The sequence below is a fragment of the Protopterus annectens genome, chromosome 1.part0 (assembly GCF_019279795.1).
Source record: "Protopterus annectens isolate FY-2018-M chromosome 1.part0, PAN1.0, whole genome shotgun sequence".
NCBI classification, from domain to species: Eukaryota; Metazoa; Chordata; order Ceratodontiformes; family Protopteridae; genus Protopterus; species Protopterus annectens.
The window spans coordinates 1364721372-1364740965 of NC_056725.1; the positions used below are offsets into that span (position 1 = coordinate 1364721372).

Sequence of the window (19594 nt, forward strand, 5' to 3'; positions counted from 1 at the left end):
GAAACCCAAAAGATTTGGAGAAATTAAAAATTTAGGAGAAGAAATCTAAGATGACTTCCCTGCTTAGTTTAGCAGATGCATATTGTTGTCAAGTGGGAATGAAAACCAAACCAAAAGTAGATAAAAATCAGGCAGCAACTGAATGTGCCAATAAAAAACAAACGAAAGAATATAAAGAGAAGTATCAGATAAGAAGGCAAGAAATGTGGAAAAGCCATAAATATAGTTGCAAGTACTGAAAACTCCTGGAACAACCTCATGTCAATCAGGATTAGACATGAATGGTTAAGGAGAGGTGAATTTAAATGAAAAGATGAAAGGTTAATATTAGCAGCCGAGGATACTAAACTATGTACACATTGGTTTATAAAGTCCGTTGAAAATGTGGGAAAAACAGACAAATGCAGTTCTGTTAAACAGTACTGGAAACAGTCACGCAACTTGTTGCTGAGTGTGATATGCTAATGGCAGTAGGCCTATGTTCTGAAAGACAACATAATGTGGCAAGACTGTCGCACAAAGAAACCAGACAAAAATGTTACTTAGAAATAAGCCCTGGGGAACTTGGCGTGCCACAAAAGCCTTCATAGATAGCCAACTTAGATACAGATCGCTCAGGAATAACACAAAAAAATCCATTATGCTCGACAAGAAAAACTATTGCTGTCATCTACAACAGAAACATCAAAATCAACCTCAAAAGTTCTGGGCAAGTATAAATAAACTCCTTCACCTTGGATGATCCACCACTCCAACCCCCTCGGCTATTAACCAAAAAGCATCTGAGGAAGTTGCCAATAGCTTTAATAGCCTCTTCACAGAAACCATCCACTATCTTGCAAGCCAACTATCTCCTGGTAGCCCAAACCGAATTGATAGTTTACGCAGTTCCCAACTGGCCTTTAACTTTTAACCAGTTTCCACATCACTTATCTGAACACTACTTAAGAAATTAAAGTCAACCATCCTATCTGTGGCTTTCCTCCCTGCAGAGCATCTACAAAAAGCTGCAGATGTCATAGCATATCCCATCTCCATCCTGATCAACAGGACCATATCTGAGGCTTCCATCCCCTCCATCTGAAAGATATCCCACGTTATCCCACTCCATAAAGGAGGTGGCTCCACTGAACTTTCAAATTACAGACTCATATCTTTTTGTTACACCTTGCTAAAATTATGGAGAAATGTATCTACAAACAACTCATGAACTTTCTTTTCCAGAACAATCTCTTGGCTAACTCTCAGCATGGCTTTAGACCACATCACAGTACTACCTCGGCCCTCCTCTCCTTTGCTAACATCATAAACCAAAATAGAAACAATAGTAAAATATCCTTAGCTCTCTTTCTTGATCTTTCCAAGGCTTTCGATATGGTTAACCACCAACTCCTCATTCACACACTGAAAACCATTGCCCTAGATAACCAGGTTATCAATTGGTTCCAATCATATGTGAGTGGTAGACAACAGGCTGTGCTATGGCAGGACAAAACTATCTACCCTCCTACTTATCACTCTTGGAGTCCCACAGGGATCCATATTAGGACCCCTTCTATTTTCTATCTTTATTAATGACCTATATAAGGTCATCCCAAATGCAACCTGTATACAATATGCGGACAATTCCACTTTAATATGCTCGGCCACCTCCTCCACGGACCTGCAAATTCTATCCCAAGATACGTTTAATACAGTAGAAAACTGACTCCTTAACCATCAGCTAATATTAAATCCTAATAAAAAGAAACTGCTACTTTTCTCTCCCACTAGTAGGTCCTCCTCACCCACCGTTACTATAAAATCTAACAACAGCACCATTATTTCTCCTGATCCCTCAACTAAACTCTTTGGTATAATTGTTGATAATAACCTTAAGTTTGACTTGCATATTAATCAAACCATCAAAACAGTTAAAAAAAATTGGCTCACTATACAAGATTAAACCTTTCTACTCTCCACCCTCGTTTATGCCTCCCCTTTATTCACAAACCTGAATAAAACTAACCTTAACAAACTTTCATGTTGCTATAATCATATTACCAGATTTGCCACTGGTGCAGCCTACAGAACACCACTGCCTTAACCTAGATTCTATATGGTGGCTTGAACTGCCTAGTCTTCTCCAAGTCAAGTAACTAATAGTTGTATATAAGGTTCTCTACCGACCTGAAAATACACCCACACTAAAAAAAACCTTATCACCCCATACAGTAATCTCAGGGCACTACACTCATCGAGCAGACTCTTCGTGCAAACCTTCAAAACTAACAACTTAGCTGGGGCACTGTGTTTGCCAGCACTGTGGACAAAACTTGGAATTCACTGCCTAGTGATCTTACTTCAAAACTCTCACTAACCCAATTCAAAAAAAGTCTAACACCATACTTTAAAACACGTTGGCTATGTCCTTGTGCCATTCCCGACTAACTCCATCCTGCAACCATGTGCTAATAGAGAACTTCTTGCTCCACTTTGACTTAGTCCTATCTGTTTGCCAATAACCTACCAGCTTGTACTAATTTATGACAATAACCTTCCAGCTTGTATTAATATGTGACACTCTTTGTGACGAATGTCTACTTAGTGAATGAAATACTGTACTGAATTGATGTACTGTTATTAGCGTGTGTGTGTGTGTGTCTATATATATATATATATATATATATATATATATATATATATATATATAAAATAATTTTTCATATGTTATGTCTGGAGCTTTTCTCCCCGGGCCTCCGCTGAAAATGGACATGTATCCAGTCGGACTATCCCAGTCAACAAATGTAAAATAAATAAATAATTGTGGATGGTGCAAGCATTACAATATTGAAGTAGCTGGGAAGCACTGGAAGCATGAACTGCAAAGCATTATACAGAACGTTGAAGTTTATATCATATGGGATTAACCATCACCAAAAGTTTAAAAAAGTAGATGCAGGCAAACCAGATATAGTGGCCCATGAAAAGAAGATAAAAGTAGCATTGACCATTGAAATTGCTACACCCAGTGACTACAGTGTCTTGCTTACAGAGAGACAAAGTCATAAAACACCAGGATATGCAGGCATAAACAAGTGCAATGTGGAATACCTAGACAGTTCCAGTAGTAGTAGGACCAACAGGTCTCATAAAAAATAATTTACAGTCTTATTTAGATATGCTACTGATACATGTTACTCCATATAAATTACAGGAGGAGTAAATTCTGGACACATTGCAGCTGCTGCAAAGAGCACTTTTGGCTAACATCAAAGATTGAAACAATCTAATTTCATCAACTTCAGTCATGCTTTGACTTAGGAATGCGGTCCATTCCCATCATGGTATTAGAAACAAACTTAGAAAACTAAACTGACAGAATCATTACACTATTGAAGTAGCTGAAAAGCATTGGACACATGAGCCATACAGCATACGAGAGAATAATGAGGTTTATATTACATGGGATCACCCATTACCAACAGTTCAAAAAACTGATCTGAGAAAACCAGATATAGTAGTCCATGAAAAGAAGACAAATGTAGCGTTTATCAGTGAAATTACTATACCTAGTGATTACAGTGTCTTATGTACAGAGAGACACAAAGTCATAAAATGTCAGAAACTAGGGCAGTGTGGAAAAAGGATACCCAGACAGTTGCAATAATAGTATGAGCAATGGGTCTCATAAAAAAAAAAAAAAAAAAAAAAACAACGAATGTACAGTGTTACTTAGATATTCTACCGATACATGTAATTCCATATAAATTGCAGAAGTCAGTTCTGGGAACATTGCAGGTGCTACAAAGAGCACTTTTGACTGATATTAAAGATTGAAGCAATACTAATTGTACGAACTTTAATCATACTTTGACTTAGGAATGGGGTCCGTTCTCATCATGGTATTAGAAACCCAAAAGTCTTGGAGAAATTACAACAGCAGAATGCCCCCAGTGCCAGATAAGTAAATTTCAAGGTGTAGGGCAGTTGTTATGAAATGCTTACTATGTACAAGATACACCCTACACTGAGCAATTACAGTGCGGTGACTATGCTACAGTGGCAGGCCACTTTACCTCTGAGTTATGTTAATGGGAGAATTATTATCCCAGGGATAAAAATCCATTGGAGGATGTTCCAGAGTGATTGTTTGTCGCCACTGCTGTTTTGTCTTTCCCTTAACCCATTAAGCTGTTTACTTATAGACTAGACTATGGTTACTTATATCTTAACTTCCAGAAACCAAACGTGTTCCAAGAAATATCATCTACTTTTTGTGGATGATTTAAAATTGTACACCTCATCAGATGAGTATCTGAAAGTACAACTACAAATTATTAAAACTACCACAGATGATATAACAATGACATTGGTTCTGCTAAATGTGCAAAAGCAACATTCATAAAAGGAAAGCAGCTCCAAGAAAATAGCCTGGCATAGGAATGTGATATAAAGGAACTTTAGCAGGAGGGAGTCTATAAATATTTTGGAATAGATGAAAGGTTGCCATTAAAACATGAACAAATGTACAGAAAGCTCAGTAGGTCATATTTCAGAAGACTAACACTAATATTGAAAATTGTCTTGAGATATACAAGTAAAGTCCAAGCTATAAATCAATTTGCTCTTCCTGTTATAACTGACATTTTTGGTTTGAATGACTGGCCTCATGCACCATTGAATGAACTGGACAAGAAAATCATACAAATGCTCCATGCGTATCAAATGATACATAAAAAACAGTGCATTTTGTTCTTCTTGATGATGCATTTTTTCACTGCACATGGTCATTTGTCTTTAGAACATAAGGAATGATTGGCTGAGGCAAACAAAGTAGCACTTTTGAACTGTGATGCATGAAAAATCCATGAGATTGCGAGACAATAATTATACGAGATGGAAATGACTGATACTAACTTGTGAAGGAACAGACCCCATAAAAATGAAGATAAATATCTGGTCAGGAGGGACCAGGAACCCAAGAAAGAGTGGCTTTGAATAATAATTAGGAGCACCTGAGTGGGTTGCTAAGCATCAAACACTGTAAAGCCTGGAAAAATGAAATGATGATTGAAATGAGAGGAAAGAGAGGACAGACCTCTGTGCTAATTTGGGAATGGTCATAGGAGACAACTGGGCCCTTTCTTCTGGGAACAAATGTGCGAGGGAAAGTGTGCAGAAATTGTTAATTTTGACAGCAAAGAAATGTTTTCCACAACAGGTGCATACTTCATCTTCATAATCTTTAGAGTGAGGCATCATAACTAATATGATGACAAATTAGAATTATGTTGATTCATTGACAGCCATGTACTTATAAACCGATATATCAGAAAAAAAGAGACACCAAAACAACTTTGTGCAAGTATTAGAGGAAAGATTTTTTTTTTTTAGGAGACAACTCTCCGGCATCCCCATGCGGTGGCCTCCCTCACACCTCACAAACTTATATATGCCTACTCTGAGGTCAAAAAAAGAAGAGAGAAAATTTGACTATTGCTGAAAATTGTTTTGGTAATATTACCTCAGTTTACCTGCATTAGGACAACCACCTGTCATCTGTCACACCGCCATGGAAAAACATATATTAACTGATTGTGCATGCAGTTAGCCTGAGCAAGCCATGTTGGTAATGTATATGAAAACGGAAACTTTATTATTCCTTCTTCACCAATTTCATGCAGTGAAGATGTCACTCCCTCATTCATGTGATCATACTTTGTAAAACATGCTGTAACAGTCAGTAGCTGTAGCTGAGCTTAGCTATTACAATTAAGGTATGATGAAAAAACAGTCGTAAAATGGGTGAAATAAGAACTGTAGAAGTATTATAAAACTTATTAGACCATGTTAAATTGTAATGCTTTTTTCTTTTAACTTAAAAACTTGATGTTGGGCTGGATTTTACCATAATTTAGTAGTATGGGTCTATTTAAACTAAGTGTCATTTGTGAACCAAGGTTGAATGTCGAGCTGGCACCTCGGCACCCGTAAAAAAATCTACTGCCAATCATTAGCAGAGCAGAGTTTCGCTGTGGCGACCCCTAACAGGGAAAAGCCGAACAAAGTAATTTGTGAACCAAGCTAACTGACAAAGCATCAGAAAAGTGATGCTTAAAACAAATGAAATAAGAAGTAGCCCAGGAGAATAGATGTCCTTTACCAAAAATAAATATATTAAAATACCGAGGAATCAAACAGAGGAAGAATATGCTTAGTTGTGGGAATGCTGCCACAGGGCAATCTATCAAATAGACATTTTGTTAACCTTCATTTTTTTTTTTTTTTTTTTTTACTAGGATGCGAGAATAGGTTTGTGTTTCTGGCTGATTGCCCTTTTGTAGAAGTTGTGTTACTGCAGAGGTAGCATATGTAAGTAATGGGGTGGAAGCAAAACCCACATGTTGAGGATAGTGAGGTACTTTTTGGTTGGCTAAATGCAAGACCTCAAGAAAACAAAAAGGTAAATTGTGCCTGTTACAGTTGTAATGGTCCTTCCTGAGTTTTTTCATTAATGATGTTATCCGGGCTATTTATCTTCAAACAGTAGAATGTTTATTTGTCTCCACACTTATTACAGATGGATTAAGTATCATCAAGCAATATAGTTACATATGCTTAAATACTGATAGGAATGCAGCTTCATTTAAATGAGCTAATAGCAACAGGTAATGCATTTGTGCATATTTTGGGTCACAAGATGAAGTAATACTCCCTTTTTGTACAGTATTGTAAGTGCAGCTGACTGCTGGTTATGACAGAATAATTTTCTTTTATGGAACAATTGACATTTTCATAAATCATTGAATATAAAGGTATACAGTATAAGTACTAGGAAGTAGGCAGTACAAAACATTTGCTAGATGTAAGTGTGGATACTAACAGAATTAACAGATTAGATGAAAGCCTTGAAAGTCTGCACTAAAGAAAAGGTCTCAGGATAGAATAAGAACAGAACAAATAGTAGAAGATGAGGCTGGGACACTGTTAAGTAATCTGTAAAATATTGATAGCCATGGAAGGAGAAAATTTGTAATTCATGAAGAGACACAGTATGATATACTGAGTAGTTAAGTATAATATTTTAAAATGCTTATTTTTTATCTTTTGAATGAATGTATGTGTTGGACTTTAAACAAAGATAGAAAAGTGAAAGAGAAGGTTTATGAAAATTACAAGAAGTATTAATTGTAATGTTAAGAAGTGTCTAGTTATTGGTTGAAGAGACACAGATGTAAAGACGTGATTACATAGGAGAACATTAACATGTCCCATTGGGTTTTGGGTCTATGTTTAAGTGATGGAATTAAAAACAACAACAAAAAAAAAAAACATCGGCAGCACATTTTGCAATAATAGTAAGTGGCTGTTTTGGAATTGTATATTTCTCTTTAATAGCAGTGACATGATTATGGAAAGCTGGTCACTGTACTGGAAATAAAGTGTTTAGTCAGTGTTTCATCATTTGTTTAAACCAAGGGATGCCTCCTGTGTAGAGTATGTATGTCCCCCTTGTGTCCACGTGATTTGTTGTGAGGTGCTTCAGTTTCCTTCTACACCCCAAAGATATGCTTAGGGGTGTTGGTGATGTTATGCAACAGTATGGGAGTGAGTATGTGTTTAGCTGTCATGACAGACTGTCATTCTGTTTGGTGCTGGTTCTCTGCCTTGCGCTCATTACTTGCTGGTTTAAGCTCCAGCTCCCCCAGGACCCTAAATATAATTCAGCTGGTAGTAGAGAATGAATGTTAATCTGCTAAACCCATTAGAAACAAAAGTTTCTTTTGAAGTATATCTCAGGAGCACTGTCTCGGTAAGTGACCTACATATAGTTCCACAGCAAGTAAATGGAGACTGAGGACGTCAAACTTAGGATCGCAGGAAGAAGTATGCTATAGATTTTTAAATGATGTTAGATACAGACAGCATTTTGAAGAGATGATGAACTGTGATTCTAAAACCAATGACATTTTAGTGGACTGCTTCATAAGACATGTTCCCATATTCTTTTTGTGTTAACCAGTGCTAAGATTGTCAGAGCTGCTTGATGGGTGAATTTTGTAAAACATGAAATGGTGCTTTCGTTATGAATAAAATTAAAAAAAAAGCTTGCGAAAGAAAAAGAATGTTGCATAAAACAGTTGCATTACTGTACTGCATTCCATATTAATATTTGTTTGCTATTTGACTTTTGCAGGAAGATATCCATACCCTGTTTCTGAAACTGAAATCTGTTCTTAACAATGCATGTAGTATGAAGAACAGACCAATTCAGAGCAATCGACGGGGGTCTACTTTTTCAGCTGGTAAATTAAATATCTTTACTTTTCAGTCATTCTACAATGTATATGCAAATAATAACGTGAGTTATTTACTTTACAGTATAGTTATTTTTACTGTGTGAAGCAGCATCTTGTGGAACTGTAGCATATCAGTATGTTCAGCTGTCACCTGAGAAATGTGCATTCATTCTTACTATCAGAATCAACAGATGCCAGGACTGCTATGCAGTTAGAGGGCACCCTTAACTGGGGAGCAGCTTTGATGCCTTCATTCCTAGTGAGGAGAAGTGAAGAAGCGTACAGATAAATGTGGTTAACAGATTAAACTAAATCCAGCAGGGATGGTACTTATGATATTTATTGTTAGGCTCTGATCATACAATAAGTGAAGCATCAAGCTCTGAGAATAAAGGGATTTCAGTCTGGGCTTGAAAGAAATCACCAGGAGGACCTGTCAAACACAGCAGGTCAACAAGAATGAGAATGTGCAATCTCCCTGGCAGGAAGTGCCATGTACAGGCAGTCTTATGCAGCAGTGTGCATCAACTGTCTGTATGCCATTGTGGAAAATGTGTCCATGTGAAGTACCCTTCAGGTGGGAAAAGTTCTTCTACATCAGCAGTCTCTCATGTTATTGTATACTGCAGCAGATGATGTACCCTGACAAGAAATCCCTCAGGTCTAAAACAGTGCTGTAAAGAAACTGAAGGTGCTACAGTTTAGCTTTACTTTCCCCCAATGTATATAGCCAGGGTTACATATTACAAGAGTGAAGCAGCAGTCGCTGAATTCTTTTGGCTCCCATGTTGTTTGACTAAAGACAGCATTGGTGAAATTTGTTTCCAAAAGAAACACACCTATTTATTAGGAGTCCCGTTGAACCTTCTCACTCTAGTCTCACAGCACTGCAGAGTTAGTAAAATACCCCCCTTCAATGCAAAAGCTGACTTTTATAGGTTCATAGGTGTGTACTAGGCTAATAACCCTAGAGCCTTTACAAGCCTAACCCATAGGATTACCCTGGCATTGTGCCACCCGACCTTAGTTCCCAGTACCTCTGTCGAGTAGAGCCACTGGAGTGATCCCCGGGGTGAATTTTCTATTTCCCATGTACACATCAAGATTTGTCTCGAAGAGGGCCAGTGAGGTGCTCTGCTTGACATATATGGGAAGTCTGTTCCATAGCATGGGCAGTCTCTGGGTTATGAATCTGTCCCTCCAGCATGTTCGGTTGATTGTGGTAATGAGGTTGAGGTCTCTGGAGCGTGTTTTGCGGAGGGATTGGGATTTCTTTAGATGTAGGATTTCTGACAGAGCTTGGTCAGACATGGCTTTGTAAGTCAAACAGAGATCGCCTCTAAGTAGGCGATATGAGCCAGAGAATAGTTGGGAGTTTTTTTGAGTCTGTCTATATAGGACAAGTGTTTAAGGCCTAGGATCCTCTTTGTGAGGTACTTTTGTGGCCTCTCCAGTTGTTTCAGGTATCTAGTGAGGTACATGCCAAGTGGGGCATTGTACTTGATGATTGGCCTAATGAGGGAAGAGTAGAGGGAGATAATGACCTCTTTCTTCCTGGATGCAAAACCCTTAGTAATGAGATGTGCCACCATAGAAGGGCTTTCTGACCACAGTGGCAATGTGGTGGTCAAAAGAGAGGTTGCTGTCAACCTGTGTTCCCAGATCTCTTATAACGCCTTCTGTGTTCAGTGGACTACCATCGATGTGGTAAGTCAAGTGACCGGGTTTTTCCCAAGGGGGATGACGATACATTTTTTGGCATTGAGCTTATGACCATGGTTCTGACACCAGTTGTTCGTCTCAGTGAGACCTTTCTGTAGGATGTAGACATCACTTGGGTATTTAATAATAGCTGCCAACTTGCAATCATCTGCGAAGATTGTCAGCCAGAGTCCCTTCATATTGGCCTGGACTTCAAAGAAGTCGATACCAAACAGGAGAGGACCCAAGACTGAACCCTGTGGAACTTCACTCATGACTGGTCTGCAGTCTGACTTGGAGTCAGCTACTTTCACACTGTGGGTTCTATGTGTAAGCCAGTTTGCAACCCACATAGTGATATAGGGGTTGATGCCTAGCTTAGTGAGTTTTTGTATGATTCCTGAGTGGAGAATGGTATCAAAGGCCTCGGCCAGATCAAGGTAGGTTGTATGACCCACCTTGCCTTCATCCACAGCTTTGGTGACTGACTCAAAGAAGTCAACCAATTTGAGCAGGCATGATCTACCCTTCACAAAACCAAACTGTGTAGGATCCAGAGTTTGCAGATTCCTTATATCCTTGTTTATTAAGTCCATGATGATGCATTCCATAGCTTTGCATATCAGACTCATCAGGCAAATGGGGCAATAGTTCCCAGGGTCTGTAGTCGCTCTTCCTCTATGGAGAGGGATGACTGTAACAGTGCGCCATTTGGTAGGAACAAAGCCTGAGGTGAGGCTGTGATTGAACAGGGCACACAGGTGAGATGCCAGTTCACTCTGTAGTTCATGTAGAACACAGCCAGGGATATTGTCAGATCCCATAGGAGCTGTACTCTTGGCCTTAGACAGTGTTGTTTTAACCTGTGCAGCAGTAATACTGGGTGCCTGGCAATCTACTGGTATTGTGATTGGTCCTTTGGGGGGAGGGGTAACATTGGTACTGAATATGTCGGCCAGTATATTGGCAATATCTGTTGGCTCAGTATAGGAGGTACCATTGTGCAGTAGCTCAGAGCAAATCTGGGCATTGCCGTGAAGATTCTTTACATAACTATAGAAGGCCTTGTGGTTGTCTTTATTATCTGCTGCAATTCTGTTTTCATAGCTAGCGGTAGAGGTTTGATGAGGGATCTCAACTTTTTGTTGAGGCTGATAAGGGAGTTTTTCCATTCTTAGGACTTTATCTTATTCCGCATCAGTTTCCTCCTTCTGTTGTAGAGTTTGTTTATGGCAGGGTACCACCAGATTGGCTTCCTTTTTTTGGAGGAGAGCGTCTTGGTTCTATTGGGTATGGTGAGATCCATGCATTTGTGTACGTGTTCATACAGTGCATTGGTGTATGATTCGGCGGTCATGCAACTATTCTACATTTGCATGGATGCTGTGAAATTCGCCACCTCTGTTTTTAGGAGCCCGAAGTTAGCTTTGGAGAAGTTTTTCATGGTGGTTTCCTTTGCGGGGGGGGGGTTGAGAGGGATGTGGATTTCCAAGGTGATTCGTTTGTGGTTGGATCTAACCAGGGAGGAGTTGACTATTGGTGTAGAGCAATGGTCGCCTATGTTAGTAATGACCAGGTCAAGGATGTTGCTACCTCTAGTGAGGGTAAGAGCAAGCTGGTCCAGGGCATTGTAATTAATGAATTCCAGGAAATGTTGGGCAAGTGTATTGGTACATGAATATTTTTCCCAGTTAATGGAAGGGTAGTTGAAGTCGCCCAGTATGAGAGTGTTAGGTTGGACCCTAATATTCTCCAGGGTGCTTAGAAACATGAAGTGTGAGTCTTGGGACATGGTTGGGGACCTATAGCAGGCTACGACCTGAATCGCTGTCTTACCCAATCTTAGTTGCACCTGAATATCTCAGATGTGTTATGTTGGGCTACCAGTCTAGAGGTGTGCGCATCCTTTATGAATATGGAAACACCACAGCCTTTGGAGCTTCGGTCCAAGTTCTGGGGCCGAAAGGTGTGGAATGAGTTATATCCTGGTAGTGCAGGGGTGCTTTCTGCTGCCTTGAACCAGTTCTCTGTTACAGCACAAATATCGATGTTCTCCATTTTAAGGAGTGCTTTGAGCGAGTGCATTTTGAGATTTAGACATCTGGTGTTGAGCAGCATGACCCTAATATTGCATTTATTTGTAGCTGTTATGGTGGTAATTTGGTCTTTTTGTATATAAAATCTGACATTTTTTTTCAGAACTGCCTCAGAAACAAAATTTGGTGAATTATGTTTTCATTTTGTGAAGTCCTAATAAAATTATTTTTGTTCAGTGTGGCAGTCACTTATTTACATCTGATTGCAGCCATGAAAGGAGAAGTGTTAGAACTTAATCTGATTCTGTCTTGTTAATGGGAGGATCCAGACCTTATTAATGGCAGCATTTTAGCCATAATTGTCTGACATTTTGCCAGCAATGATTTCTTTCAGCTACTGGGATCCCTCTAGTACTGAGGTAAAAAAACTGGTTTCACAGGCCTCCACTAGTGACTTGGAGTTCAGTGTGCAGCTTCTGTCTCCGTGAGTTCATATGCATTCATCAGTATTCTCACTTGCACACTTACCAAGCATTTAATAAAGTTCCATAGCCAGCTGCATTGGGATCACTATTATGAAACTGGGTGTATGTATTATGTGAGTGTAATGCGCCCTTCAGTATGTAGCTCACTAGATGCATTAAAAAAGCCATCCATAGAGGTTCCTAACCAACAAGACTTCTGGTGTAGTTACCATGAGAAACTGAAAGTCTTGTCTCAATATTATGTGTCTTATAGACCCCTAAGGTTAAGATTTGTGCCTTGCTTACCATGCCCTTTGGGAATCCTGATATCCTTGGCCTCCTTTTTCTCAATAAATCAAGCAGTGCATCTAACACTGGAAAGAGAACTCTAAACCTAAAGAATAAATAAAATAAAGTGGAGGGAAAAGTTAATCATCTAGCATCTCCCATGCCCTGGAATAAAACTTTCTCTGCACATTAAGCCATGTGATTCCTTGTTGTCCTTCAAAAGTACCATGAATGACTAGATAGGAACCTTTAAATTTACAGTAGGATTTTAGGCCTCACTCTCTTTCAGAAAGGAGGTAAAGGGTGAGGTTGGTTATTGACAAGGCACACGTGGCCTCTGGTCCAGTTTCCTTCTGTATCCTATGAATTAAAACCTGAATTAGCTCACCATCATATGCTGGGGTGGGAACTCCGATGAAAGCAGTTGCCTACTCTGTCACTGTGATGTTCATCGTGTTACCCTGCTGCTACAGTCATCACACTTGGGTTATCCTGTCGTCAGGCGGTCCCGCAGTCGGCCCGAATTCCAAAGTCTTGGTCCGGCGTCGGTTGCTGTCGCTTCTTCCCTGACGTCAGTGCGCCAGGGGTATATAAGAGGCATCCGACGCCATTTTCTTCAGTCTTTCTTGCCGTGCGGTGCCCGAAGCAGAAGCAGTTCGCAAGTGCCAGTCGGCCGACACCTGAGATTTTCGAATCGAGTTTCAGTCCGAAGTCTTCAAAGCTAAGTACCCCATTGGGGAACCTTTTCTTGCCTCAGTCCGATGTCAGAAAAAGTTAACAATTGCATTTCTTGTGGGAAGCAAATACCTCATAAGGACTTTCATTCTTATTGTATACCTTGCCTAGGCCCAGACCACAACGTCACTGGTTGTCGGTTTTGTGCTAGGTTCAATAAGCGAACTATAAAGCGACGCTTTGATTTTGCACGACACTACTTCTGTAGGAAATTTAATTACATTATGCCGTCGGAGCAACCGACTACCGGCGTGCATAAAAAAAACGCAAAGATAAAGACAGGCAGCCTAGATCCAAGCCAGACTCCGAGGCCTCGGCTGGGCCAGTCGCCAGTTCTCTGGTTTTCAGTGAGGTGCCTATGCAGCCCCTGGCTACCGCAGAACTGGAACCCCAGACCACTTTGGAATCTCTAGCAGAGAGTTCTAGGCCGATGCAGCCATTTTCTTTAGGCCCTACTGACGACATTGAAGAAGGAGATGCCGGTGCTGTATAGAAATACCTTCGGTTTCAGAAGGTGTCTTCAGACCGACTACTCTCACCATAAAATCTTATGCTAAGCTTAAGACTCCTCTAAAACCAAAAAAGACTGCACTTCAGTCTCCAGTTCAAGGCCCCATGCCTAAGAAACAGATGCTTAAAATGGCTGAAGATTTGATTTCTTTAATCAGGGGTTCCCAACCCCCCCCCCCCGACAAAAGACCTAGACAAGAGGAGGATTATGCCTCCTCTGATCAAGTGTCTATTTCCTCAGGCTCCTCAGAGGAACAGGATTACTCCTTTCCCTCTTATGAAGATTCTGATGCTGAAGATTCCATTCCCTCAGCTTCTCCCCCTGAAGACTATTCCTTTGGGGAAACCTTACATACCATGAGGGAACATTTCCACTGGGAAGTTCAGGACTACTCAGACTCAAAGAAAAGGCTCCGAGAGTTTCTTTTGCTCCCCCAGCACAGACCACTTGCTATCCCCCCCCCCAGTTTTAGACATTGTGGATGATGTTTACTTAGAATCTAGTCTAAATCCAGATTCTGTGCCTCTTGCTCCAGCCAAACCAGATAGATACTATAGAGTGCCTGACTCACACAAATTCTTCTACAAAAGCCCTGTTGCTGATCCAGAGACAATCTCCCAGGGTCCCAAAGGGGCTAAGGCTTCTGTGGCTAAAAATCCTGTACCCTCTGAAAGGGACTCCAGAGCACTAGATAGGTGGGGGAAGAAGGTTTACACCTCAGCTATTCTAGCTGTGAGAGCACTAAATTGTCAATTTCACATGCTTAAATACCAGCAATTCCTAATGTCTCAAATGAAACAAAAGATGAGCACGCACCCTCAACAGTCTGAATTCAAGGAAATGCAGGATCTGTTGCATCCAGCTGAACAGGTGGGCAAGCATACTTTACAATGTGGATTTGATTCCTTGGAAGCTTCCTGTAGAGCAGCTGTTACTGGGTCTGTTATACGTAGGCATGGTTGGTTAAAGGAACAAACTCTGCCTGATCATGTTAAAGCAAAGTTACTAGATGCACCCTTACAGCAGGATGTCTTATTTGGGGTTAAAGCAGAAGAGGTTTTAAAGAAAATGGAGGATAAGGCAAAATCTATGCAGACAGTCAAATATTTCTTACAGGTACAGCTCCCACACTTCAGCAGAAATTGGCCAACAAAAAATTGGTCCTTTCCAGCTTCTGACAGACCACAGAGGGGTAAATACAGCTGCCCAAGGGGCAGAGGACAAGCACAAATCCCTTACAAACCTCGCCAATGGGGCACTGCAAAACAGAAGGGAGGAGAAGACAGGTCCCAAACTACTAGAAGGCAAACACGATGACTTACACCTCAAACTGCCAAGCAAAACTCTCTTGGCAGCTCCCTTGGGAGGAAAATTAGCACTTTTTGCAGACAACTGGCGCATCATCACAAAGGACAAATGGGTCCTAGACATTATCTCACAAGGATACAGATTCCATTTCCACACCTTGCCAAGGATAAAAGGAATCCCAAACCTGCCACAAAATCAAAGGGCAGAGGCACAAAAACAAATTACAGCTCTCATGGACATCAGAGCCATTCAACTGGTACCTACACAGGAACAAGGCCAAGGATTTTACTCAAGGCTCTTTCTAGTCCCCAGAAAGGACAATGCTTGGAGACCCATTCTGGACCTTTCAATTCTAAACACCTTCTTGCAAGTACCCAAATTCAAGATGCTAACACTACAGCAGCTTCTTCCCATGTTGGGCAAGAAAGCTTGGCTAGTAACGTTGGACCTCAAGGAGGCATACCTGCATGTCCCTATCAGACAAAATTGCAGAAGATACCTCCGTTTCATTGCAGGTTCAACCCATTACCAATTCTCTGCACTGCACTTTGGCTTATCTACTGCGCCCAGGGTCTTCACAAAATGCCTGGCACCAGTAATTGCATACTGCAGACAAAGTGGAATTCAAATATATCCATACCTGGACGACTGCCTCATCCAAGCAGAAAGCAAGGACATTCTCTTACAACATCTGGCTTTTGTAAAACACCTTCTAAGTTGCCTAGGGTACACAGTAAACGAAAAGAAATCAAAACTAGCGCCCTCACAAAATATGACATTCCTGGGTGCCAGCTTGAATACAACGGCCCAGATGGCTTATCTGACGCCAGACAAACAACTACAACTAACTCAATACTTCAAAACAATGGCAACAAAGACCCAACTCCCTGCAAGAAAAATTCTGCAGGCCTTGGGCTTCATGGCATCTTGCATACTACTAATACCATTTGCAAAACTGCATATGAGGAAATTACAATGGTACCTAAAAAGCGTATGGACTCAACACAGCCACAGCTTGGAAACAATGATACCTCTCATTCCCTGCCTTCAACAGGAGTTTCTATGGTGGTCACAGGCATGTCACCTCAACAAGGGTCAGCCTTTCACCTTACCCCCAGCCAAGCAAACTATGACAACAGATGCATTGGACTATGCCTGGCGGGCACACATGGCAGGACGGTGCGTTCAAGGCATATGGACTGCAGATCAAAGAAATCTGCACATCAATCAAAAAGAAATGCTAGCTGTACAGAATGCCCTGACAGCCTTCAAGGACCTCTTACATCCAGGACAGCTTACAATAAGGACAGACAACACCACAGTAATGTGGTACATAAACAAACAAGGGGGTACACACTCCTACCCTCTATGCAGGCAAGCAATGACCTTGTGGAACATAGCACTGGCTTACCAAGTTCAATTACAAGCTCAGTTCCTGCCAGGAAAAAAGAACACATTTGACGACCTAAGCAGAAACATCATGGATCCCCACGAGTGGAAACTGGATCCACAGGTATTTGCAATGATAACTCAAAAATGGGGGCACCCAGACATAGACCTGTTTGCCAGCCCCACGTTTCACCATCAAGCTTGGAAAGTGGACGCACTCTCATTCAGTTGGAAAATGCTGACAGTATATGCCTTCCCTCCATTGCCCCTTCTCACAAAGGTGCTGCTGAAAGTCAGGATGGAGAGACCCCGAATGATACTCATTGCCCCAGACTGGCCACGCCAGCACTGGTACCCACTATTAAGGAATATGGCCCAGGGCCCACCATGGATTTTACCACAAATTACTCATCTGCTCACACAGCAAGACAGTCAGATCCTACACAGCCAGCTCAAAACCTTAAATCTGGCTGCATGGCAAATCACCTAAGCAACCAGCCAGCTCCTTTTTCTCAAGCTGTTATGGAGGTTATTCTGGAAGCCAGGAGGCCCAGCACCAGGAAAGCCTACTCAGACAAATGGAAAAGGTTTTGCGTCTGGAACCAAGCTAAAGGCCAAAATACCCTTCAGCCGGACATACCTCAGATTCTACAATATCTAACTGAGATGTTACACAAAGGCCTTTCTTTTTCATCTATTAAAATCCACGCCTCAGCTATTTCAGCTCACTACAACATGGATCCTCCCTTATTTTCTCATCCACTTCTAAGGCAGTTTCTCAGAGGGGCCAAAGACATTAGGCCTCCCAGGAGAGCACCAACACCAACTTGGGACCTCAATTTTGTTCTGGAAAAACTTACGCTACCTCCTTTTGAACCAGCTTTCTCACCTGACTTAAAGTTTATATCATGGAAGACTGCCCTGCTGCTAGCAATTACTTCAGCCAGAAGAGTCTCAGAGCTTCAGGCACTAATGGCAGTAGAGCCTTTCCTCATTTTCCATCAAGACAGAGTTTCTCTACGAACTAACCCTTCTTTTATGCCTAAGGTGGTATCCAGTGTGGCTCTAAATCAAACCATCCATTTACCCACCTTCTTTCCAAATCCACAGAACAAAGGAGAAAGACTTCTGCATTCCTTGGACATTCACAGGCAGCTACGTTACTACTAGGATAAAACTAAGGTTTTCAGAAAATCTGACCAGCTTTTTGTATCCTATGCTACAGCATCTCAAGGAAAGGCGATCTCAAAACAGACCATTTCCAAATGGATAGGACATTGCATACGTTTTTGCTACACCCACCATGGAAAACCAGTTCCTGCTAACATAAGGCCCCATTCTACCAGGGCAGCAGCTACATCTACAGCCTTCCTCAGGGGGGTCCCAACCAAGGATATTCTGGAAGCTGCAACTTGGAGTTCAGTACACACCTTCACCAAACACTATCACTTACCACTTTACTCTAAGACTAGAGATGGCTTCGCCACTGCAGTTTTGCAGGGCCTCCTAGCCTCCTCTAACCCTGTTTGACTCCACCTCCCATCCCTAGCTTTGGGATTCTACCCAAGTGTGATGACTGCAGCAGGGTAACACGATGAACATAGTACAGTTTTGTACCTACCATAAATGTAGATGTTCGAGTGTATACCCTGCTGCAGTCCAGGTTACCCTCCCTCCATCCCCTCTGACCTAACTAAAACCTTTCTATACCTTAAAATTTGAAACAACCTTTGTGGTGTATTTGCTTATAGCTGGAGGGATGTTTTGCTTGTGATAAACTTTTATTATTGGTACTATCTACTGACCTCCTTTTGGGGGGGCACCTGACATCTGGGGCAAGAAAAACTGAAGAAAATAGCGTTGGATGCCTCTTATATACCCCTGGCGCACTGACGTCAGGGAAGAAGCGACAGCAACCGACGCCGGACCAAGACTTTGGAATTCGGGCCGACTGTGGGACCGCCTGACGACAGGATAACCCAAGTGTGATGACTGCAGCAGGGTATACACTCGAACATCTACATTTATGGTAGGTACAAAACTGTACTTTCTTTGTGGAGCATTGTTCATTAAATCTGTAACAATTTCCTTGTAACACCCTAAATTAACAAGTATTTTGAATGCAAAATTCACTTCTGTATTTATTTATATGAACTGTTAAGTCAAATCAGGCATCGTATCTACAGTATACTCTGAACAGATTCTGAATAAAAATGCTGAAACATACCTGATGAGCATTCTGTCAACTTTAAGATGTGATCATAGCTTTCATTGTTGTTAGCATTTTTAACCCTATTTTTGTAGCCTACTCTAATTTTATATCAAAGGCAGATCTAATGAAAACATGTATGTTGGATAATGAATGAGCAGCCTTCATTTTCGTTATTAAAATTGTTTTGGGCTTTCATAAAATTGAGACTGAATAAACTGGTATGTTGAAATCTTCAGATCAAAAATGTTTAAAGTTGGCATGGTTGCTAGGCTGTGTTTGCCACATTAAATGCAGACTAATAAATCTGGTAGTTTTCAATATTTTTTAAACAAATTTTCAGACATACAGCTTTTTGTTAAGCAGATACTAGTAATAATAGTTTGTCTTGCTGTGGAGGTAATTTTAGCACAACAAAATATAGAGCAGAATGTATCTGAATGTTAATGTGTGTGTGTGTGTGTGTGTGTGTGTGTGTGTGTGTGTGTGTGTGTGTGTGTGTGTGTGTGTGTGTGTGTGTGTGTAGAGTGAGAGAGAAAAAAGGTGCATTATGCTAAGGAACTACACTGCTAAGGATGTGTAAGAAAAATGTTTGTCTTGCATGTAGTGTAGATGTTTACATTTTGGAACCTTCTCCACCCTGACCACCAAGCTCTACCTTCTCATCTTTG

General features: G+C 41.0%; 1 protein-coding gene across 2 annotated transcripts in view; it reads left to right on the forward strand.

Moving 5' to 3' along the window:
- The window catches only part of FAM120B (family with sequence similarity 120B), a 1321047-nt gene that overhangs the window by 1069113 nt on the left and 232340 nt on the right, over window positions 1-19594 (forward strand). For both annotated transcript variants that reach the window (XM_044066895.1, XM_044066905.1), the window contains exon 8: window positions 8180-8288. In XM_044066895.1, coding sequence (XP_043922830.1) covers window positions 8180-8288 — 109 coding nt within the window. The remainder of the gene's footprint in view (window positions 1-8179; window positions 8289-19594) is intronic.